At 44.1% G+C, this 26,070-nt stretch overlaps 1 protein-coding gene across 5 annotated transcripts in view; it reads right to left on the reverse strand.

Annotated features, from left to right (window-relative positions):
• Positions 1–26,070, reverse strand: part of CLIP2 (CAP-Gly domain containing linker protein 2) — a 385,636-nt gene that overhangs the window by 86,600 nt on the left and 272,966 nt on the right. For all 5 annotated transcript variants that reach the window (XR_015308346.1, XM_086954601.1, XM_086954599.1 and 2 more), the window contains 2 exons: positions 15,368–15,425; positions 11,490–11,573 (listed from right to left, as the gene is read on the reverse strand). Coding sequence is in view for 4 of the 5 variants with exons in the window: in XM_086954601.1 (XP_086810727.1) it covers positions 11,490–11,573; positions 15,368–15,425 (142 nt within the window). In the remaining variant the exon portion in view is untranslated. The remainder of the gene's footprint in view (positions 1–11,489; positions 11,574–15,367; positions 15,426–26,070) is intronic.

Here is a 26,070-nt window from a genome sequence, read left to right on the forward strand (position 1 = left end):
TCTTTTAACTGTTATCAATGATGACATTTAGCAGGTCATCTATGAATTCATATGTGAGGTCATGAGCAGAGCATGACTAGGGTACAAGCTGTGGTTAGTTTACCTAAACATAACTGATTAATTGTAGCTCTTTTAGGTTTTGTTTGTAACGTTAAGTGCACTTTGACTGTATTTTTTTTAATGAATTCCTGAAGTTTTTTTTAAACATATGTTAAGCAAAGTACATCTTCACTTTAACCTTGTTTTTTCCTGTATATTTCAGTTTTTCCTTCATATATAACATCCAGCAGTAGTTGTGCAGATGTTGTGTGAGAGTCCAACCTGTGCTGCCTATGGCCGTGTCCTTTAATTGACTCACACCCTATGGCCGCTGTACACAGCCTTTGGTCACACCCATCATGCACAGGCTTTTGATCATAACCACAGAGCCATTGCCATTAGCTAAGCTCAGGGAACAGGTCGCTGCAGACTATCAAACCCCGCTGAGGGTGGCCTTTGGCAACTGGCTATGGTGCTTATGCCCTTTTAATGTGTGTGGCAGGGTTTGTCACATGGCTCAGACCGTTTGACCACCCCATCAAAGGCGGAAGCCCCCTTCTATTCATGGTTTTCAGATCTGTGCAACAGGGCACTCATCCAACCCGGTCGGTAGGAATTTGCAGCAGGAGTTGGCTGCAGGGCGCTTTTTCTTAATTTTTTAATATGATTTAATTTTTGTTTATTGTGCAACATTTATGGACCCCACTCTGGAGTTTGGGAACCCTTGCAGTGTGGTTAACAGTATACGTCTGTTTGGGGTTGTACATTTGTTTTAAATGCTAATTTCTTGAAAAACTGAGCAGATTTACACCAAGCAAAGGCATGTACTTCAGTAAAGTTCTGGGGAATTGAGGGACAGTTCAAAATTCTGGGAAGTGGTCAATAGGCCTTCCTTTAGGGAGCCTGATGCTCCCAATATCCAGATGTAACCAAGGGTATCCCATTTCACTGAAATCTTCTTAACAGCAGACCGCCCATACCACCAGAATGCCACTATACCCCAGCTTAGGAGACTGTGATCTTCATAGTCCTTTTGAAGTACATTAGGTAATTAGACCCATTAAAAAGTGCATCCCAGGAAAGGCCCCAGTCCCTGATGGGTTCCCAGCAGAAATACTTAAACCATATAGTTATCTATGGGCCTAATTACTTACAAATGTGTTCAGATAAATAGTCCAAGGGCACATTCCGGAGTCCTGGAAGACTCCCACTGTAGTACCTGTATTTAAAAAAATGGAGACTGGTCCCAGCCAACTTGTAATCTCCTTAATAGGTTCCAGCACCAAGATTTTACGTAGCATCTTAAAGTCCTGCCTTGAAGAATGGGCCCTGGCAAATAATGCCCTTTCAGAAGTACAGTTCGGCATGGGAACAATTGAGCAATGCCTTAATCCCTAATTAATAGTAGGGAAGTATAGCAAGGCAAAAAAAGTTTCAGTGCACTTGTCATTTATTGACTTATCAAGTGCCTTTCTCCTTGTAAACCACTCCAAGCTGTCGGAATTGATGGGTAAAATGGGAGTGGAGTCTTAACTGCTAAGACTTATCAGACGACTACATCAAGACCTTACGATAATAGTACTTTATGGCCCCAAGGGAGAGTGCTATTCCCACATTAGTTCCTCAAGGGTTGTCAGGCCGGGATGGATCCTGGCCCCATTCCTATGCTGTATACCAATGGGATTAACAAATTCCTGGGGGAAAGAGGAAAGGATTTGCCACGTATGGAAAATAAGCCTGTTCCCAATTTATTATATGCAATCCGATAGAGACTTCTAGCCACAGATGCCTGACCAGTGAACTACCAGGCGTCAGGCTGGATCCGGAAGATTTTCCTTAGCAGTACCCCTACACACCGGGAGGTGGCATCGGTCAACTCTGCGTGACGTCGTATGGCATCAAGTTTGTCATTGCGACATCCTCGACGGCGCCATCTCATCGCAGTTATTTTCTTTCCATGCCAGTCAGCGCAGATCAGTTGGAGAGATACCCCTTGTAATTTTTTGACCAACTTTTTTTTACTTTTTGTAGACTTTTACTTGGTGTGTAGGATGTCCAAAATGACCTCGGGGTCAAACCGTATAGCTCTGTCACCGCAACATGTCGGTTACAGACATCTCATTCCCGCTCCCGTTCTCGGTCTAGAGGAATGTCCATGCAACGCTCTGGGGGATCAAACACAAGAAGTCGTAGCATACTTTGACTTTGCCCCATCTGTTATCCGACGAGACAGGGGAGTCTTGGCGTTCAAGGCCCCACTCCGAGGAGTGGGTGCTTGTGTTGGCTTTGTGTTTCCCTCCCTTTCCAGGGCCTTGAGCACTCCCACCCCAGTTAAAAGAGTATTATGATGCCATGTGCGCCATATTTGGGCGGCCTTTCCCTTCCGGCGCACCGTCAGACCTCGCAGTCTCAGCAGAAGGCACTCCTCTGGTATTCGCACCGACGGCTCTGGTCCCGGCCCCTAAAGATCCTCATGAATCTGTTCCCGGATCTGGACAAGCGTTTGTCGCACCCATTCGACCTTCCCTGACACCACATTTGACGCAGAGACCCAGCTCTGTGTTGTCAGGAACAAGAATGGGAATGGCGTCGCCGGTGGGCGCCAGCCAACCTAGCCCCAATCCTGTCCCCGACGCCCTGTATCTGGTCAGGTGCTCACCGATGCCGAGACTGGCACAGACTGAGCCTTTTGGCTCTATGTCGTATCCTCAGTCTAATTTGGAAGGGCTAGGATTGGAGGAGGATTTGGGAGGGATGCTGGATCCCTTGAAAGTCCCATCTTACACAGAAGAAATAGACTGGTATGAGGAACTGTGTGATGCCTGGCATGCTTTACCCTCCTAACCAGGCCACGGAGGAGGGACCTTCCTTTGCCATGGTGTGGCAGTCAAGACCAATGTCTTAACATAAGTACTGCAGTCTGGTGTCTCTACCTCGGAATTTAATGAGGCTTGACCACTGTTCTTCTGGGGACCTGGTCCAAACCCAGCACAGGGGCTCTGTGAATAGAACAATCGCCCGCCACCTCCGCACTGTACCTGCCGACCTGGCTTTCTTTATCTCTCACCCAACCCCGAGAGCTTGGTGGCTCAAGCCTCTACTTCCAATGGTGCGTTCCCTTCTGCAACCCCCAGATGGGCAATCCAAGAGGCAGGATAGCTTGGGAAAGAAAAAAAAAATCTTCCACCAGCCTAGCATTGTGATAAGTACACACTGCATGCCTATTGGGCAGTTACTCTCATTCCATGTGGGAGACGGTCGTGCAAGTGCTGCCACAAGTCCGGAGGAGGCCCCGACTGTACTCTCCCAAGCTGTTGTAAATGGGAGGGATGCAGCAATGTGTACTATACGATGTGGTCTTGAAACAACAGTCGGGCTGGGCAGAGCGATTTCCTCAACAGTGGTCGTTAGGTGTCACACCTGGCTGAAAGCATCTGGCTTCTCAGGGGTATCCAAGCAAACCTGATAGACATGTCCTTTGATGCCTCTTGTCTCTTCGGAGACAGGACAGACGCAGCTTTGGAGCGCTTCAAGGAGCCGTGGGCTATAGCCAAGTCCTTGGGACTCTCTGTAAAATCCTGTCCTGCATCCGCCTTTCGCTCCTATAGAAGGGGTTTTCAACCACACCAGCACTATCCTAGCCAGAGGACCATGCAAGTCCTGCAACCTCTGCGCTGCCGTGGGCACGGTTTGGCCCGACCCGGTGGGTCTGGCGGCCAAAAGTCACGGCAGGCCACAATCTCCTCTCCTTCCACCACTTCCAAACCTTCAAAGTCTGATCCTCCAAGATCATGGGCGTCCAGTTGGTGGCAGGATATGCTGTCACCTCCACCTCTGGCGGGACATCACCTCAGACAGGTGGGTATTGCAAATAGTCCGAAGGGATTACTCCCTCCCCTTCCAGACTACCCCTCCTTCCATGCCTTCAACATACGAAGGACGGAAGATCACCTTGCTTTGCTTGGAGAGGAAGTCAAGACTCTATTGGCCAAGGGAACAATAGAGAGGGTTCCCGGGCCAGTAGTAGGCTGTGGTTGCTAATTCCGCTATTTTCTAGTTCCCAAAAAGGATGGAGGCCTTCTTCTTATTCTTGACTATCGAGCCCTCAACTACTTCCTCAGAAAAGAGAAGTTCAGGATGCTCACTCTTGCTCAGGTACTGTCTGCCCTGGAACGGGGAGAATGGATGGTAGTGTTGGACTTGCAGGACGCCCATTCCCATATCCTACTCCTGCCGGCACAAAGTTGATGCCTGGGGTTTATATTATATATTTATTATATTATATAATAAACAGGACTTACCACCCTGTGGGTATGAAGTCATCTTGACGCAATGCGCTAGTCACCTTACCTTGTTTTGCACTCTGTACTCAGGGCCGAGGCACTCTTTCTTAAGCCTGTTATTCCGCGTGTCAAAACTGACACACTACAAGGATGGGTTAATATTCATGCAGTCGTTAGGGTCCCAAGAACTAGGTTATGCCATGTTAAATTTTATCAGATCAGCTTTTAATATGAGGAAAAGGTATGAGACTTCTGGATGACTTTAAATATTTTATGTGCACAATATACTACTTGATTTTAAAATACTTTATAATTCCATTGCATGAAACCGTATGATAGTATTTTTTTTTTTTTTTAAAGTTTTATTTTTGTTGTTGCTAGCACAAGGTATAAAACGACAGTTATACATTCAGCTGGGCAGCCTCAACATTCAGCTGCCACCGATCAATAGAGCAACTTTTACATTTTACCCCCCCCAACTTAAAACTTGCTACTTCAAGGGTCAAAGTTCACGATCCGGCACAGTAGTCCAGTATAACATTGGTGTGGCCATGGGGCCCTTAATAGCTCTTACATTCTTGCCTGGGTTGTGGTGCCCAAGTCTTTGTGGCAGGTCCCTTGCCTGGGTTCCCTCCCTCCCTCCCCCCCACTACTCCAGATCCACCTCGTCCCCAGAGCTGTCCTCATCCTCCTCCTCAGGAAGAGGCTCACAAATGTCCCCCCTATATGTGTTCCACGGTGTCCAAATTCTATTCCATTTGCGTGGATTAAGTCTTTGTTGATACACAGCCCTTTCTGTCACCATAAGCACATCCATGTTTCTGCACCACTGCGCCAGTGTTGGCGCCTCCCGTGCCCCCCAGTTTTTTGCAATATCACGCTTTGCCATCATTACACCAATGACCACCCAACTCTTCGCATGAAGTGACAGGTCTGTCGGGCCCCACACATTTAGGAGGCAGACTCTAGGATCGGGAGTGAACGGGTTCTGGAGGGTTTGGCCGATCGTGCGAGTTACACACCTCCAATAGTTCTGTATGGTTGGACAGGTCCAGATAGTGTGGAACAGTGTACCCTCCTCCCCACAATTTCTCAGGCAGTGCGGGTGGTCTGCTCTGTGTATTTTGTGTAGTGTCGTGCGGGTGTAGTAGACCCTGTGGAGTATTTTAAATTGGACCAATCTGAATCGGGTGGAAACACCTGCCTCCCTGGGAGATGCCAGAGCTGCGTTCCAGTCTGCCTCGTCCAGGTCCCCAACCTCGTCTTCCCAATATTCCTTCAGTTTTCCGAGGGGATCCGGCAGATTGTTCAGCAGTTTGCGGTAGGTGAGGGAGGTTGCGCTGGACTCCATGTAGTCCGTGAGTAACCGGTCCTCTAACGGAGCCGATTCCGGGGGTGTCATGCCTGGGTCCATCACTGACAAGAGTGCGTGTCTAATTTGTATGTATCTATATGTTTCTGTCACCTCAAGGTTGTATTGCTCCCTTAGGGTCGCAAAGGAGAGCACGCCGTCCCTCGTCCACAGGTCGCCCACCGTAGAAATCCCGATGGTGTCCCATTGTTCAAACCCTTTTGAACTGCGCAGGTTACCGAGGGCTTTGGTATCCCATAGTGGCGTAAGTTTAGTAATCACTCCCTCCCATGCCAGCCGTCTTTGCGCTTTGTGCCAGATGGCTACTGTGTGTTTGGTGGGTCCCTCCAACTTCCTTGCTATGCCTTTGTTGTAAAGTGGGGCTAGGAGGGTGGACGTACCCAGTTGGCGTCGATCTGCCTCATACGCGGGATCGTCCTGTGCTGCATGGACCCACTGGTTGATCACCTTGAGGTGTGAGGCCCAGTAGTACAGTTCGAGGTTGGGGAGGGCTATCCCCCCACTATACCAATCCCTGGTTAATTTCACCTGCGCCACCCTGGCTGGTTTGTCTCCCCACAGAAGGCCGGACAGTTGTGCCGACACCTGGCGGAAGAATGTTACGGGGATCGTCGCTGGCGTATTCTCTAAAACATAGAGGAAGCGGGGTAGCGCCATCATTTTGAAGAGCGCAGCTCTGCCTAGGAGTGTTAAGGGGAGAGTTTTCCAGTGGCGCACATCTGATTTTAGTCTGTCCAGCTGGGGCTTAAGATTTAGTTCAAGGAAGGTGGAGTGGTCCATCGTTATCCGTATCCCTAGGTATTTAAAGGAGAAACGTTCTATGAGCAGTTGGCAATCTTCCGGCAGGGCTGGAAGTTCGCCCTGTATCATATAGAGGACGGACTTGGACCAGTTGATTTTGTATCCCGAAGCCGCACCGTGGCGTTCGCACAGTGCCAATAGTACCGGGATACTGTTCACGAGGTCCGTGAGGTAGACGAGCATGTCGTCTGCGTACAGGGATATCCTATCCTCCCATCCGCCTCCCCACTGTATGCCTTTCAGCAGTTGGGTGGTTCTGATAATCGTGGCCAGGGGTTCCAGCACTAGGGCGAACAGTAGCGGCGAGAGTGGGCATCCTTGTCTCGTGCCCCTCGCCAGCGGAAACTCTCTAGAAATATGTCCGTTCGCGGTTACCCGCGCCACGGGTTCGGTGTATAGTAGTCTGACCCACGATATGAACGTCGGGCCGAAACCCATGTGTTCCAGGACCGCAAAGAGATAGCGCCACTCCACCATGTCAAACGCCATTTTGGCGTCCAGTGACAGTACCGCTGCCGGTTCCTCCAGCTGCGGGGCGCGGGCCAGCACTCCATGCAGCCGCCTCAGGTTCAGCGCCGTGCTCCGGTGTGGCATGAAGCCTGACTGGTCAGGGTGTATTAGATGTGTTAGGTGGGACATCAACCTGGTGGCCAATAGTTTCGCAAGTATTTTACTTTCGGCGTTAAGGAGGGAAATCGGGCGGTATGATCCGCATTCCTCAGGGGGCTTGCCGGGCTTAGGTATCGCGACAATTGTGGCCGTGCGTTGGTCAGGAGGCAATCGGCCTTGCACCCGACACTCCCGGAACATATCGAGTAATGGTGCGGACAACGTTTCGGACATGGTTTTGTACCACTCTATCGGTACACCATTGGGGCCCAGCGCCTTCCCCGGGTGTAGCGCGGATATGGCCATTTGTATTTCTTCCGCCGTCAGATCGGATTCAAGCTCATCCCGTTGGTCTGGGGAGAGGGTGCGGACCGGTACCCCTATGAGAGATCTCTCTGCCAAGTCTCGTGTGACCATATAGTCAGGGGAGTACACGGAGTGGAAATGGTCTGCCAGGAGTTCCACTATCCGCGCCGGGCTGGACTGTGTTTCACCACTAGGGTCCTTCAGTTGGAGTATGGCCCTTTGACCCCCCCGCGCCTTCTCCAGCCACGCCAGAAGCCTCCCGGCTTTGTCGCCCACGTCATACACCCTGCTCGCAGTCGCTGACATATTGTCTTTCACTCTGCGACGCAGAAAGCCAGTGTGATGCTGCTGAGCCAGCTGGAGCGCATGCTTGGCATCCCCAGTCGGATTACTTTCGTGTTCCTGTGTTGCCTTGTCTAGCTGGTCCTCTAGGCCCCTCAGTTCCTGACGTTGTGTGTGTTTGTGCTGCGTGATCACTGAAATCGCCTGTCCGCGGAGTACTGTTTTGTAGGCTTCCCACAGGATTGTAGGCGAATCCACTGATCCCACATTCTCGGCGAGGTAGGATCGTGTGGTTCTTTTCAAAGCCTTAGCTATACCTGGTTCCCTGAGGTAACCCGGGTAGATGGGGTAAGCTCGCCTGTACGCCCGTTCCTGGTTGGACAGTGTCAGCGTCAGCGGGGAATGGTCGGAGACTCCCCGTGGTTTAATCTGGGAATCAGTGAAGGCAAGGGGACCCCCTCCCAACGTCAAGAAATAGTCAATCCGCGATAGGCTATCGTGGACTGCCGAGTAGTATGTGTACTGCCGATCGTTTGGGTGGAGTCGCCTCCATATGTCCACTAAGCCCTGCGCTTCCATGAAGTCAAGTAGTTTGGAGTGCCCCGGTGTTTGTGTACGCGTTGGGTGCCGGTCTAGGGAGTCTTGTGCCACTGCATTGAAATCCCCACCCAATATCAGGTCCCCTTCTGGAAGGCCTAGTAAGAATTTCCCCAGTTCCGGGAAGGCTATGGTGTGTAGCGCCGGCGGAACATACACCGACACCACGTTGAGCGGTTTTCCCTCCCACTGCCCATGTGCCGCTGCGAAGCGTCCTTGTGTGTCAACTGCCGTTGATTGGGTTATAAACCTGGAGGAACGGTGAATCAATATCCCGGTGCCCCGGGATCCCTTCGTGAACTCAGAATGGACTAGCATACTATAGCCTTTCCTGTCTAGGGCCTTTGTGGCCGTGCCGGTGAGGTGCGTTTCTTGTAGCAGGACCAGGGCGGGGTTCAATCTTCTAATGCTTTGTAGGACCAGGCCTCGCTTAATTTTATCACCCAACCCCCTCACGTTCCAGGACATGAGGCGCAGTGGGGCCACCTGCCCTATGTCAGTGCCCTTCCCCACCATGGCCGGGTATGTGGATGGATGACTTCCGTGCGTGGAGGACCAGGAGGCCCGTGTATCGTAACCTCACCATTCTGTGTGTGTGTGCCCTATCGTAGCTAACATGACCCTGTGTAAAAACTAAGAACCAGAACCCCTTCCCCCCCCCAAATCCCCCCCTCCCTGCCCCCCTGCTCAACGGACTCCAAACTGCCCGCCCCCCAAACTTAGCAGAGTGCTTGATCCCAACCCATAACATAGTACTTGCTCGCTGGGGTGAAGGTTTCTCCGTGGTCAGCGGCTCCCTTCCTCAGCTGCGGAGGCCCTTCCGCCCAGTGTCCATGGCGGCCTTGCAGTTTTTCTTTCTCCATCGGTTCCACAAATAATTGCCGTGTTTCATTGTTCTCCGTCTGCACTGTCCTCTTGATGTTCGGCCATCGGGGACTGGAGTTCTGTATCTTCGTCGTTGGTTTGCGAGTCCTGTCGGGAGCCTGTAGCACGGTGTTTATTATGTCTGTTGGAGCGACGAGGGAGGCCCGCTGACCTCCATCCCTCCAGCCAGTCCCTCGCCGTTTCCGGGGAATCAAAGAACCAAGTCTTGTTGTCAGCTACGACTCGAAGCTTGGCTGGGAAAAGCATAGAGTATGGGATTTCTCTGGCTCTCAGTTCTTTTTTTACTTCAAAGAAGGTTCTCCTCCTCCGTGCAACCTCGGCCGTGTAATCAGGAAAGAATGCAAGTGTCGCGTTCTGTATCTTGATGGGGGGCGAGTTCCTCGCCGCCTGTAAGATGGCGTCTCGATCCCTGAAGTTGAAGAGTCTTGCTATTATCGGTCTGGGGTTAATGATAGTATTTTTAAATGGATGCTTGTATTTACCACAAACCTAATTTTTATATTTGTTTTGGCGTCCCGTATTTATCAAATGGAATTTCGTTTTTTAGCTGTTTTTGTACTATATTGTTCTCTTTCTACGTATCTGAGTTTCTAAAAGTGTTCACCACTGTCATATATGCACCAGCATTTTTACTGTATTATGTTTTTCTTGATATTTGGTTTTTTATAGCTTCGGCTGAATGAAGACTAGTTTGACTGAGTAAAGTTCTACTTTCTTGCCTGTATGGTGTAATTCCGCTCAGCTGTTTTTCTTTAGTGGAGAGAAATGAATTGTGCAGGAGTTAAAACTCGAAATGTCCTTTTTATTACTCCCCTGTATTTTGGCCACTGCTTGATGTGTAGGCATGAAACCTGCCATGCACAACCCAAATTGACAGAACCAACGTTCTTAAGGAATAGAAAAATAGTTTTTCAATGGAAACTCTCACATATTCATAATTATACACTCTTTCTCTCTCTATAACCCGCACCCCCATCATGACCTCCATTGATCTCACAAATTACATCACTCATGGTGCTAAATAACAACATTCATGACATCACTGATTATATTTAAATAACAAAATTGTAGAAATTACTAATTAGATCAGCCAATAATTCTGACAGTTTACAAACAAAATATTGGGCAAAATCTTTAAAGTTTGCAATGTTTGTGGCATATTATGTGGCAAAAGTATTACATGTTTTATATTGTGGTAAACTTTCAGGCTACAGAATCACATATATCCACTAACTTCACCATAGCAGATTGTTTTATCACCAATTTATTCATGAACGGTAAACAAAGCCTAAAAATTCCAATTCTGACCAGTGTCCATTATGAGCTGCATTTTGAAGAAAACTGATTTTTCAAGCTAACTATCCCTAAAATGAACATGCACCATAAAAATACATAATGGATAACATGTAATATGGTCCTGTATTGCCATCTCATTGTACTGGTGACAATAAAAATCCACTCGGCATTCAAACTTGTGGTTTAGGATGTCACCAGAACCCCTTGAAGATCATGCTCAATTATGCAAAAGGAAGATTTAGATATGCGTTAGCTGAAAGCAACAATTGAGAGGGGCTTTATAATTCTTTTAACAAGGGGAAACAAGAATACATTCAAATCAATATAGCAAAATTACAGTATTTTCTTTTATTCTTCTTTGTTATGTTATGTTATGTTATATTAATTTATTATGCGCACAGATACTCCAGCCAAGGAGCGTCCCGGCGCAGAGACAAGGTAGAACATAACACAACAGGAGAATGAAAAACATAAAAGCAGCTAAAACAGGAAAGTTTTTATAGCCTTTCCTGTCTCTAAAGACAACCCTTTTCGAATTACTGTTTATTGCTTCCAGCAGACTCAAATTTCTGAATTCACTTTCTTCTTCATATCATATAAGCAAGTTAAGTTAGGTGGAGGACTGTCAGATTAAAATCCCTCCACCGCCACCTGCTCATTCAGCTTTCTCTTTGCCTCCCCCTCCTACTTACATTTCTCGTACTGCCTTCCTTTCCTTTTAATACTTTTCCATGTTTCTCATCATGCATACATTAACGTCATGCTTCCTTCTACTTCATGATACATTTGCCCTATGGGTCATTCTATTTCTTTATAGTTTCTCTGCATACCTTGTCTCATTTTTTTAACACCCTTAAATCCAATACTTCTAATCATGTACACCTACCTACCTTTGATCTGCTTTCTTCGAACAATCAGCTACAATTTGTGCCTTGGCAGACAGGATTGGGGAATCGATTTAGCTTGATAATACATTGTTAGAAAATACTCTCCAATAATAAAACACTGTTTGAACTCACCCGTAATTTGTGCCCTCAGGGTGTCGACGTGGGATGACAAGGATGCAATCTCTTTTTCCCTTTTGCTCAGCTTGGCCTGCAGATCTTTCAAAGAAAAGATTGAATGTAATCATGATTTTCCAGAATGCCATTTAATTATAATACCTATTTTAACCAAACTTCTACCAGACTCCCGTACAGACTCTATATCACTGCCAGACCCTCAACCAACAAGCACCTTTATTGCCATGTTCACCCACATTTGCCTTCCTAACCTTACCCACCAACCTCCTAGAGTTAACTTTCCCACATTGTCTGAGTCACCCTTGCATGGCATCTTCTCCCCCTGAAACAGTTAGAAGAAAGTACTTAAAATATCGTATTTAGACTTGCAGACCATGTTAGAATAGCACTTTGGAATGTATTTAAACTGCTGCAGAAAATGATTTCAATCAGTGACACTTATAAAGCGCGCTACATACCCGTAGGGTCTCAAGGCGCTGGGGGGATTTCACATAGAAAATGACACGTAGACAAAATGTGCCTGTTTTATAACGTGAAAGAATCCTTCTAATGTATAATTAACAAAATATTTCATTAATAATTAATATGCAGGCGAAATGCTTTTGCTTGTAAGAAATGGAATAATATATCTAAAAAGACTTGTTGTATTAAGCTATCATTCTGAAATGTGCACTTTTAGTTAGGCCTCAAATCCTTTTTCTCTCGACTCTTGCTCACGACTTAATAGATGCTTATTTAGAGCATTTAGCCTAGCATCAGCAGCTTGCTTAAGAATTTGCTGACTTCAAACTTATGTTTCCTTGGTTTCATCACACCATCTTAGTTCACTCACCTTAATACAATTCGCTTTGCTGTGACTGCTTAAGTAAACATTTTTATGAATGCTTCTCAGAATATTATTGCTAGTCTTCCCCATCATATGCAATTTGCTTTCTATTCACAATGAATGTAGAGCACATATTTTTAGCTTAGCTAGGAAAGTTCGCATTAGAACTTTCCTCCTTGCAACAAAGTCATGAAACAATGTTTTACACTACATTGGCGTGAAAGTTCACTGTGGGAATCAGGAGGAGAAGCATTGGATGAGTAGCTACCATTGGATAGAAGGAGTTAACGTCTACTAAAGTTAGATTTATTATGTGTGATTTTATGATAAAGAGAGTTCCTAGCTAGGTGTAGGAGTTCCTGATGCGAGACTGAGAGATCCAGACTCTTTCCCTGCCTTGCGACTATTCTACTGGAGAGATGATTCTTTACTCTGTTGCCTACAGCTACTGCTATAGGTGACTTCTTTTCTCCAAAGACCCTTTTCCCTGGCCAATGCTACTGCAAAGATCCTTTTACTTTTGATGGTTGCTACTGCAGCTGTAGGGAATTTCGGCTGTGTTTACAGAATGACTCTTTATGTGAAGTGCTTCTCATATATTTCAAATCTTGCTCTTTTTCAAAAAGAACACTTCATTCTAAGCTTAGTGACAATTTTCCTTTATGTAACACTTTGTATTTTATTAGTGCTGTCTCTAATCAATCTTTTATCGATATTTCTGTAAACCGACTAATCGGAATGAAGATGACAAAAGCAATACTAAGGGCCCGATGTAGGTAGGCATTTACGGGTCGGTAACGGCCGAATTTGTCTGTTACCGACCGGTAAATGCCTTTTCCAATGTAGGGGGCCTATTTTTTACCGATTCTGTAAATTTACTGAATCTGTAAATTTACTGTTTCGGTATAATACCGAATCGGTATATTTACCGATTCTGTAAATCCAGATGTAGCTGTCACTTCAAAGAGTGCCACAGGCCCTTTAGGAGTCGGTATTTTCCACCCAATCCGATGTGCATGTACACCTGTGCCATGCCACATGGCACACAAGCCTGGAATTGGGGTGCTACAGGGTGTCAAAGTGACACCCCGTTCCCCCTTGCAGGAATCGGTATTACCGATTCGATAAATACCGAATCGGTATTTCCCATTGATTTCTATGGGCTTCAAGGCCATAGGAATCAATGGGAAATACCGATTCGGTATTTACCGAATCGGTAAATACCGAATCTTACAGATTCGGTAATTGTTAAATAAAAATTACCTACATCTGCCTCCTTCCAATTTACCTACTCTTAAATACCGAATCGGTATGATTAGGTATTTAAGAGTATGTAAATCGGAATTACCTACATCGGGCCCTAAATCTTTAATATAATTAAAGGTGTTGAAACCTCACCAACCTTTCACCATTGACTGAGAGCATAAATATTCTAAAAGTTGATGATATATGCATAGTTTATGCTCACGTTTCATTTCCATTCTGCAATTCTAATACGGGGACAAAGGCCCATTGACCTTTCAAAAGAGCTAACAAGATATCCCAAAGGGCAAAATCTGTAAATTGGGTGTTTAGACTTAAATACTATTCTTGGCTAATCCTGAGGCTCCTTCACAGACATACACAATCTGACTTTTCTATGACCTCATCCACTTTCTTTTTCTACATTAATTTTTGATGCTACTCTGCAGCAGCTGTTGTTTCATGCAAAAGGTACAACTATCTGGCTGATGCACAAGTAGTGTATTTGTGAATGCGGGCACATTAAGTTTGGTGATGTAAAATTAGCTCCGAGATGTGTCTTGGCAAATACCTATTCAAATTAAGCAGAGATCTTCATCTGTAAACCTTTAGTTAACAGTGCTGATTTTCACTCCAACACTGGGATTTTTTCATTTAGCTGCCTACAGTTCAAGTACGCTATAGCCAGGACACGCTCTTGAGGGCATTAGTTAATGGCGAAGGGAGTGGAGCTAGGGGCACAATTTAATCTGGCAATTTAGATTTTGTGCCTTTCCTGGAGTTAGGTGCTCTTATCAAGTTGATACATCTCAAAACCCTTTTTAGGATCAATTCTATACGTGCATTTATATATTTTAAGATTTGTAAACCTTGCTGTGATTCAATAGTTAGTTTTGCTGTTGACTATTGAGGAATATTTTATCATTAACCTTATTGAAATCTTGATGTAAACTACTACAGTAGTGGTAACGTTACTACAGGCCAGTTAGGCTTTTTTCAGAAAAGATTTTGAATAATTTATGACCAGGAGGGTACAGTCTGTAATTCACACATCCAAAGCTGGTGGCACTTAGTGATGGTATTACTGTGAGATTGTATGGTAATTATAAAATGATTGGCGAAATACATCAGATGGTAAATATGTTCAACCTTTTTACCATTCAGCTGCATTTCTACTGCCTTCTAAACGAGGGCCGAGGGCAGTAGGACTGATTATCTCCTTGTCTAGTATTTAACTACGGCATTGCCAGGTAACAAGGTATGAAGATATTGACAATGACTGGATAAATAAGGTAGTAAGAGGAAATTAATGGGTTTTTGGATGGTTGTGGTAGAGATGAGCCGAGAGAATGTTGTGAGGGAAGAGTCACATAATTTACCATTTGTTGTGGGTTGAAGTTCCTATGGGGAGTGGCTTGGTATATATGGGACGGTGTACTATCTGTAGGATGTTGCTGGGTATGGTTAATAATGTAGATTGTAAGTGGAATCTGGTTGAACATGTTTACATGCATAAAAGATGCCTGTTGGGTGGGTTCCTGCTGGTTATATAGAGCGAGAATGACCAGGAACAACTTGGTTTGGCTGAAAATGTAGATTGAAAGCATGACTAGATGGTGATGGTGGTGGGAAGCACGGTGATATAAAAGGGAAACAGAGGAGTCCGGGTTAAAAGCATTGTATGGACTAACTGTATCTGGACAGAAGGATGAAGTGGCCTTGATAAGAAGTGGCACCGGATGAGACACTTGATAAACAGAGTATGTTTCTTAAAAGTTGCGCGTGAAAGTAACTCAGAGAAGACTACCTTCCATTGTCTGTTTCATTTTCATCTTTTCTTCGGAAATGTCATTAGTGTTGATCATCTGAAAGAATAAACACATTTTTTGTAACTAAATACAAGCATTAAGAGATCATACATACAGTGTATGTGATTCATTAACCTATTCAACGTGGGTTTAAAATCCAAGTCAGGAGAAAAAACAATGTGCCTAATGCAACAGTAGCTAGAAGGGTTCGGTATGCATCAACCAACATTAAAACGTCAATTGTTTTGATTTTAAACACATAACCGAACAGTGAGTGTGTGTACAAATACATATACACACACACCCTCCCCCCCCATATTTTTAATTGTTCATGTATATCACACTATAGTCTTGTGTGAAACATTCATTTCGGAGATCTGAAATCTGGTCTCACCTTACCAATTTAGTCATTTTATTCAGTTGTAGGCAAATCACTTTATCGTCGCATGATTCAGTACCCAAAATTTAGAAACCTTAGAAACAGGTTTAATACCTTTATTTCAGACTAGATAAACAGTGAACAGTTAATTACTGGAAAATCACAGTCTCCTACCTGCTTTATACCATTGACTAAGATGCCCCTGCTGCTGTTCAGACTGTCTGATTCCAGGTAATCGTTAACTCTGGAGAAGGACAAACCTAATCTCTTTTGGTGTAATCGTTCCCGGCTTGAAATAATGGTTTAGTTTTCAGAAAATATGGACACAGGATATTGAGAAACAGCATCCTATTTGTTAAGCCTGACAAACCTACCAGCAAGACAACTATTCATTATATATACATGAACCACTTGCCAGTTAAAGAAAGGTGAAGGTATTGAAATTTGGGATTCCAAAGACCCAGAATATGTTGATAACATGAACTTTTACAGCACGTGGTGCAAGGAACATCAGAAAGAGTTGTTTCTATACATGAGGAGAGCTGGCATTACCTATTATAAGGCTTCTGTTAAAACACACGTTAATCTCAAGGCATTTCTTGCTGCGAAGTAATGTCACATATTACATCATTCATGACATGGTCAGTGACATCACTGATGACATCACTGATGACATCTCAAATGACATCACTGATGACATCACTGATGACATCATCCAGTGAATGTGGTTTGCTTTGATATTTAAATATGTATTATAAATACACTACTTTGCATTGAAGAATGAGTGGATATATAAATATAAATGTATGGATGGTGGATTTAGTAACAGTGTCATTGATTGTTTCCTTGACTAATTTGTAGAGTCTCACTATATATAATGTGTAGTTACTAAACTGTATGAAAGTCTTTATTGCTTTGTCTTAATTGCTATGTTAAAGACTATATTTGTTATTGGTTTCTTAACTGATTATTTGTATGGGTAAATGAATGTCTATGTGGTTTGGTGGGGGGGGGGGTGTGATTGCCAAAAAGTGTGTGAAAAGTTCATTCAGTAGGTATATGAGGTTAAGATTACATGTTATAACAGTTGTTTCAGTGAGTGTCTATGTTTATCGGTGTGGTGGTGATGAAATATTTCTCTCAATGGTACATCTCCATTAAACTTGAAAAAAAAGGCAGTGTATGTGACAGTTATATCTAATTAAGTGTGCCTAAGACTTAGTGATTGTATGAGTCACTATATGGATAACTGTATACTTGTAATAGTGATTTTATAACACACTAAGTGTAAGTTACTATCTATATAAATAGATGAAGTGCTGTTTGTATAAGTGTGTAGGTGAGTAAATGTAAGTATAATCAATTGTTTGCATAAGTCAGAAGGATGTCTTTATAAGTGAATACAATGTGTGCTGGTGTGTAATGTTGAAATAGGCGTATAAGTATATTTGATAGTGTTCTGTTGATTATTCACTGCATATAACACTGAATCTATAGGTAAGTGATTAGATGTGTGTATAGTTGTATGAATAACTGAGTGGGTGTTGAGAAATTTCTATTGGTGTGTCAATGGTTTCAAATATGGCACTTTCTATTTTACAGTAAGTGATGAAAGATTATACTAGTGTGTGATGAGGTGTATTTGATTGTCACATGGATGATGTCATCAGTGATGTCATTTGAGATGTCATCAGTGATGTCACTGACCATGTCATGAATGATGTAATATGTGACATTATCAGCAGTGGATTGCGGGCGCGCGAGTTATAGTGAGTACAACTAACTATAACGGGGGAATTTCAATAGTTTTGTATGAGTAAAATGTCCAGCTAACTATAACTGGTGTGAAACCTATGTTTTTTTCAGTGAATACATATATATATATATATATATATATATATATATATATATATATATATATAATATATATATATATATATATTATGCTCCTCCGCTGTCCGCCATTAACTCCTTTCACTCTCGATTGGGTGCTGTGAAGCGCGGTGACAGACTCTGCGCGGATCAAACAAATCCAATGCTCACTCGCAAATACTGCAAAAAGCACTCTCAGGAACGTAGTAAACCCTTCATTTTATTTGGGTTTGAAATACACCTCCAGACGCGTTTCGGCTTGCCGCCTTTCTCAATAGTGTCCGGCGCCGCCATGAGGAAAGTTTATGTAGTACAGTGCATGAAACATAAACAAAAACAAAAGGACACCCAGCTTCCATTCGCAAAGGTGTCGGCCATTACTAAACATACAAAGTAGTAAGGCAAAAGTCAAACCACATCATGTACAGCATACATCTACTGTTATAAATTCCACGTGTGACTGAACATTACGCAAAGTAAAACATAACGCCCTGGATGGGCAGAAACCCACAGGCTACAAGTATACGCAAAAGATTATTTGCCCTCTTTGGGCCTTATTTTACATCAGCAAATATTTTTGCACGTGTATTGTTTATGCAATCAGGTACTGGTGACTGTTCGGAATCCCTAATGAAGATCAATTACGAGCATTTATGCAATATTAATATTAATATACGTGGAGCATTACAGATGTACGGCCATCTCCTCACCACTATTTAGGCCACGTGGCCTTTTGGTCTGATTTTCAATGATGTGCAGCGACTCTGATCTGCGTAGCTGTAGGAGTTTATTCCCTCCTCTCACATTCAGGGGCACTTGATCGATACAGAAAAAGCTCAAAAGATCTCTGTTGCTGTCATGAAATTGCTCGAAATGACTGGCCACTGGGTATGTGGGGTCTCTATTTTATATGGCCCTGAGATGTTCCAAAATTCTTATTTTGGTGGGGTGGATTGTACTTCCTATGTAACGCAAGCCACACGGACACACCAAACAGTATACCGTGTGGCTAGTGTTACAGTTCATCAGGCTTTTGATCTTAATCGGTTCTTTAAAGCCTGATATCTGATATTGTAACACTTTTCGGCTGTGCTTGCAGGCCCTACACTTAAGACATGGGTAGAACCCTGCCAACATCCCAAATTGGGACACTTTTCTTTTCTGTTCGCAGTGGCTCTGTACCAGACTACTCCGTAAGGATCTTGCTCTTCTATAATTAAGAAGGGTCGCCCTTGGTAAATCCTTACCTGTTATTGGGTCCGACTTCAGGATATGCCAATTATTAGCAAAAATCCGCCTGATATTCATAGCATCACTGGAGTCGTTAGTTATCATCCTCAAGGTGTCACCTTTGTACTTTTTTACTTTCTCTTTCTTAGTGTTAGGTTAGCCTGACACCCTTAGTTCTTACCTTTGAATCTTGTCCACTTTTGATTTTGCTTTCTCTAGAATGGCCCTACTGTATCCTCTCACCTCAAACCTTCACTGCTTCCTTTGCAGCCACCTGAAAGTTACACGCCCCTTGCACAATTTCTCTTGATCCTTAAAAGTTCACCATTTGGTATGCTACCAATCGTTTTTTTCCGGATGGCAACTTTTAGCGTGTAAAACGGAATTCCCTGCGGTTGGTTTTCTGTGCAAAGACGTGCACAGTCTGCCCCCTGCAGGGAAAACCTTCAAGTCTAGGAAATTCACCATTTCCGTGCTAATTTCTCCTGAAAATTTGAGGTTAAAATTATTGTCGTTGAGGATCTGAATGTATGCCCTGGCTGATTCTTCCGTGCCTTTATAGACAATAAAAAAGATCACCAATAAACCTTGACCAACTCATAACCCTACGGGTCCAATCCGTGTTCCCATCCGTCTAGGCCACCTGGTCCTCCCACCAGCCAATGAAAAGGTTCCCGTAGCTGGGGGCGAAGCAGGTGCCCATTGTGGTTCCACGGATTTGCCTGAAGAATTGTTCCTGAAAGAGGAAGAAGTTATTACTCAGACAGAATTGGACAAACTCCAGTAGCATTACATTGTGTTCGGCCTGGTTAATAGGATTAGTGTCAAGAAACCATTACACTGTTTCCATCCCCTGCATAAGGTCCATACTGGTATACAATGTAATAGCTGACGTCAGCAGCAGTCCATTGGGGGTGCGCAAGTTATAGTTAGCTGAACTAACTATAACAGGGGAATTTCTATGGTTTTTTACGAGTGAAATGTCCAACTAACTATACCGCCCCTGAAACCTATGGTTTTTTCACTGACTTTCTAAGGTTTTTAAAATTCTAATTTTTAACTATAACGTGCCTGAAACCTATTGTTTTTTCTGCGAATTTCAAAGGTTTTTTAAATGCTAATTTCTAACTATAATGTGCCTGAAACCTATGCTTTTTTCAGTGAATTTCAAAGGTTTTTTAAATGCTAATTCCGAACTATAACGTGCCTGAAACCTATCGTTTTTTAAGTGAACTACTAAGGTTTTTTAAATGCTAGTTTCTAACTATGCCTACCGAGGTAGGACATGTGAAGAAAGAAGAAAAAACGCACAGAAAGAAGAAAAAGAAATGCAGAATGAAGCAACAGAAGTCATCCAACATGAAGAAAAGTGCAGGAAGAAGCAAGACGTGCAGAAAGAACAAACAGAGGAGCAGAAAGAGGCCTTGTTGCAAAATCATCCTGTACACTCAACTTTTTCAAATGGGTACTGCTGGTAACTGTCTCTGACTAACCAGGCCTAGAGCCAGTGCTATGCTAAAAGACACTTATAATACAGTGAAAACACCTACATACACTAGGGAACACTATGCGTTGGGGTACCCGTGATTACCATGGCCTCCTCTCTAAGACCCTAGTACATAATAGGGCAGGGGATTAAAACTACCTCTTAAAACACGCCACATGGCGCGTTTGCACACTGGTGAAGGGAGGGGTGAGGCCTGAGGTGCAAATACGCCCTGTGGCCTTTTTAATTTTTGTGGGATAAAGTCCCCTTGAATCCTGAGTGTCCCTTGGGTCCAACTAGCCCACCAGGTATCTCCAGTTAGAGCCACAGAGCTGCGTGGCAGAGAGGTGTAAAAAGAGGCACGTCCTGGACCACCTCTCTGCAACGCAGCGCAGTGGCGCTTACTGGAAGCACCTGGTGGGCTAGTTGGGGCCCTCAGGATTGAAGGGGAAATATTTCCCCAACTTAAAACGCGCCACATGGTGTGTTTGCACACGTCATCTCAGGCCCCATCACCTCCCTTCACCACTGGTCCAACTAGCCCACTAAGTACCTCAAATAAGCGCCACAGAGCTGCGTTGCACAGAGGTGTAAAAAGGGGCATGGCTGGACCATCTCTCTGCAACGCAGGCTTGTGGAACTTACTGGAGGTACCTGGTGGCCTAGTTGGCCCCCAGGGGCCCTCCGGATTAAAGAGGACTTAATTTCCCAACTTCAAATGCGCCACAGGGCGTGTTTGCACCCGTCACCTCTACCCTGCCCGCTCCCTTTACCACTGTGCAACGGCACCCCATGGCACGTTTTAAATTAGTGGATTAAGTCCCCTTGAATCCTCAGAGTCCCTGGGTCCAACTAGCCCACCATGTACCTCCAGTAAGCACCACAGAGCTGAGTTGCAGAGAGGTGGTCCGAGGCCATGCCCCATTTTACACATCTCTGCAATGCAACTCTGTGGCATTTACTGGACGTACCTGGTGGGTTAGTTGGCCCTTAGGGACCCTCAGGATTCAAGGGGACTTAATTCCCCAACTTAAAACACGCCACAGGGCCCGCTTGCACACTTGTTACATCAGCCCATGCCCCCTCCCAGCACCAATGCGTAAACGCACCCCCTGGTGCGTTGTAAATTGGGGAATTAAGTCCCCTTGAGTCCTGAGGGTTCCTGGGGGTCAACTAGCCCACCACTTACCTGTGACATGGTCAGTGTCATGGTCAGTGACATCACTGATGACATCACTCATGACATCATCCAGTGAACGTGTGTTTCTGTAAGGGTTAAATATGTTTTATATATATATGCCAAGGTGTATTGAAGAATGAATGCATTTACAAGTGCCTAAAGGGATTATTTAGTAGGTGCGTGACTGACTATATAAGTGAGTAATTGTACATGTCTTACTGAATGCATGGGTTAGTGACTAAACTGTGTAAAAGTCTGTATTAGTTTCTCCGTTGGTGTGTAAGCAACTGCATGGGTTGCTGAATAGCTACATGAGTGTCTATATAGGTTATTGATTTGTTATCTGAGTATCTGTATGGGTCCCTGAGTGTCTGTGTGGGTGGGTGCGCGGGGGATGTATGAGTCTCTGTATAGATGTCTGAGTGGGTGATTCAGCGGTTGTATGGATTAAAAAGTGCATCTGCGTAGGGCTGTTTGGGTGAGTTGGTGTGTCTATGGGTATGTTGGTGAATGAATAAATGTCTCAGTGGTATATCTGCTAGTAACTACATATGTTTTAAGGCACTAGATGTGAGTGTTGGAGTATATTAATGACTATACATGAGAGTAAGTTATTTGAAGATTGAGTGTATAAATAAATGTCTGCTTCTATCAGTGATTGTATAAGACAGTAAATATGTGTTAGTATCTGTATAAATAAGGCATGTGGTATGTCTAAAAATAAGGAACTTGGTGTGTATAACTGTAAACATGACTAAATGGGTATGTGATTGATTCTTTGCTTTACTGACTAGGTGTGTGAGTAACTCTATGGATGAGTGGCAGAGTGTGAGTGCATGTATAGATGTCTGAGCGCATATTATAGTCCTGTATGGATGAGTAACTACAAGTATAAGTGACTGGATGTGTGTGTAGACCTAGAAAATAGTGAGTGTTTTGTAGTATATGGCATTCTTCTGTGTACGGTTTCAAAAATAGTAGTCAGCATTTTAGAATGGGTGTATCAAAGTTTATATTAGAGCATCAGTATGTGCATCAGATTGTCACGTGGATGAGGTCATGAGTGATGTCATCAGTGATGTCATTTGAGATGTCATCAGTGATGTCACTGACCATGACATGAGTGATGTAATATGTGACATCATCAGCAGTGCATTGAGGGCGCGCAAGTTGTAGTTAGCTCAACTAACTATAACAGGCTAATTTCTCTGGTTTTATATGAGTCAAATGTCCAACTAACTATAACGTCCCTGAAACCTATGGTTTTATTTGTGAATTTCTAAGGTTTTTTAAATGCTAATTCCTAACTATAATGTGCCTGAAACCTATGGTTTTTTCCAGTGAATTTCAAAGGTTTTCTAAATGTTAATTTCATATTTTAATGTTCCTAAAGCCTATATTTTTTCAATTTTTTTAAAATTATTTTGGAACTTAATTATACTTCTTTTTTCTTAACTTTAAAAATTATGTAATGTTTTATATCTTCCCAAAAAAATACTTATATGTTTATTTTTTTCCGGAGAAAACTGCACTCCCATACCGGTAGTGTACCAAGCTCCATCACCACTTGAATCATATCCGCCATGTTGCTAAACTCGTAAATGATGCCATTTCGTATCCGACGGCTTCGTGGCACCGCATCCCGCGTAACATCATATACGCAAGAAGTCACCCCAGCTGCTACTTTGGTATCCGACGGGTACACAGTACCAAGTCACACGTTACGTCATGTACGCATGGGGCCGCGCGCGCTGCATGTGCGACATGTACACGCTGCCAGGCCCTCTGTTACGTCACAGACATATAGTGTCACAAAAGTATATTTAAATACCTTTAAACAGTATATGAGAACAAGCAATAATAAAACATTTATATATTTCTAACTGTAATAAACTTATAATATGATAAATATATTTTGTCAAAATCACGTTGGGTGCGGCCTCCTTGCACGCTCGGTGCGCGATTGCCATGTGACCTTAAAAAAATGCATTTGATTGCTTCGTAACATTTCCCATTGTAACAGTTGGACGACCCCACCCATCTTACTCATTCTCTCTACGGGGTAGTAGGCGCTCTATAAATGCAATCACAATCGCTTAACATCCTGTATCCTACACCTCCCAACCATCTATAGCACATTCCTTACAAACAAGGAGGCCATCCGGCAGGGTTGGATTGGGGTAAAAAATCATCCCGGGCATGCTAAAAAAAGCGGCCCACATTTGCATATTGCCTGTCCGCAAAACACCGCTTCGGTGAAATTTTATTAAAAGGGAGGAGGGGGTAAAAAATGCACTGATTAGTTTACACTGGTGAAAAACACCTGAAAACAAGTGAGGCCACTTTTGCTCAGGGCCCCTGCACCGCTCAATGTGCATACATTAATTGGCCGACCCAGCGAGAGAAAGGGAGTGACACCTTGGCAGTTGAGGAAAGGGATGTAATGGATGCACATCTACCTCCAGAAAGGCCACTCAGGCACCCACTGGGCTGTTGACGGCATCGAACAACGCAGAAACTGCCCAAATCGGCCCCCAGGCTGCTCAAAAAGCAGCCCGCAGCTGGAACTTCGGATACTGGCCCCTCGGGCATTGCCCGAATGCCCGCCTTACCAATCCGACGCTGCCATCCGGTACAACTACGTAACAGGTCTATCCTACTTGCCGACTTTAACCCTCACTTGGGGGGCAGGTCATACACTGCGGTGTATGAGCGCTGTGCCCAAAGGTCACGGCTTTGCCACTGGTTGTACTGAATGTGACACTTCTGCTTAGAGAGCTTTTTTTTTAAAGTTTTTTTGCAGTGCACACATATCTTATACTACACACAACATGCAACGATCATCTTGATCAATATTTATGGTCTGTACATTAGCCTTCCACGTGTGATCGCATCTCAAACTATACATCAAACAAGCATTTACAATGCAAGGGTCTCGCCTTTGCAAAACTTAGAGCTATTGGCATATTGAAAAATGACATAATTTTTATTTATGTGTTGGTTTTGAAAACAGATAAATAAAATGGCATTGTCATTTCCAATGCCAATAGCTTAATCTCTCGCAAATGCGAGACCAATTGCATTTTCAATGCAATAGGTCGTGTATTGACGCAAGTTTGAGCTATAGACATTGTAAATCACACTGTGTTTTATTTATGTTTCAAAAAACAAAACATAAATAAAATGTCTCTCGCACTGCTGTCTCTCTCACACTGCTGTCTCTCTCAAGCTGCTGTCTCTCTCACGCTGCTGTCCCTATTGATGTGTTTTCATGGCATAGTGCTAAATTACAACATATGCAGGTAAAGAAATATTGTGTTTTCAAGTGCAAAAAAAAAGAAATTGTCTTTTAATTTGCAAATGACCTTGATGTTTTAAGTGTAATAAATAAAGGACATGCGAGTAAAAGGAGTGCTGCGGCAAACAGGGGTGTGTATTTTAAGTGAAGGTGGTGACACCCGGCTGCGGGTCACTGCCACTTAAGCTCTTATGTACCCGAGGGCTTTTGACATGCTGCCGTCTCCTTAACCAAGAGCCAATCTAGTGTATACAAAACATATCAAAGTGGGTTCATTCTTTACTCAGACACCGAAGTACTTCCAGACTGCTGAGTGTCTGAAGGCAAACAAATGAATTCTGACCAGCTACTGGTAACGCCCGGTTAGTGCTTGGACTGCAATGCTATTCTTTCTTTTTAGAGGTGTGAGGGCTGAAGAGGGGGATTCTATCGATCTCCCACAAAGTTCCCGTTCCTGTGTCAAGCAAGACACACGTTGGAAGTGCAACACGTGTGCGTGATTGGGCGCGAGTAACAAGACGTCAGTCGAGCCAGACGCCAGCATTGGCCAGTGTCAGCATTGCCTAGTGCAGGCATTGCCTAGTGCCAGCATTGCCCAGCATCCGTCCGCACAAAAAGAAATTGAGGAAACTTGGAAATCCATCACTGTTATAAAAGTAATGTCATTTACCAGGAAACCGGGTTACGTCAATGCGCTGCGAGTGAAGATTAAAGGTTATTCAATAGCGCCTTCCACCTTTCATAATACACAGAACACATGCGGACGACACCCAAATATCGAGCGCACACCCAGGGGCTATAAACTAGAAAAGGCAAAAACATAAGGGGAATAAGATACTTGTAATCAGCGCAACATGGTCGCTAGTGGCAGGCCCCTCACTAACGCACTGGACAATGGGAAGTGTGAAACAAAGGGGGCTGCCCCGAGATTGGTTGTAGCTGCACCGATGCAGACGGAGATCCTGATGCCCTTGCACCCACCACCTTCGAGGTACCATGCACACCCCTCTTTGCTGGACTCCCATTCCCGGCTGCAGATGGATGGATGAGCTGTGGTTACTAATTAGGATTCAAGCAACACGAGGTTGACCATTGAAAGCTGTCTTGAAAGGGATTAGAAGAGTGAATGGTAAACTCAACTTTAACTAGGAGAAAGTTCCAGTGCAGTAGTAAATGGAAGGACTAGAATCTGAAGATGCAGGGGGAGGATTGGGCGCAAATTTAAGATTAAGGTTTGTTTAGTGTACATTACTAGTT

This window comes from Lissotriton vulgaris, chromosome 2_1 (genome assembly GCF_964263255.1).
Source record: "Lissotriton vulgaris chromosome 2_1, aLisVul1.2, whole genome shotgun sequence".
NCBI classification, from domain to species: domain Eukaryota; kingdom Metazoa; phylum Chordata; class Amphibia; order Caudata; family Salamandridae; genus Lissotriton; species Lissotriton vulgaris.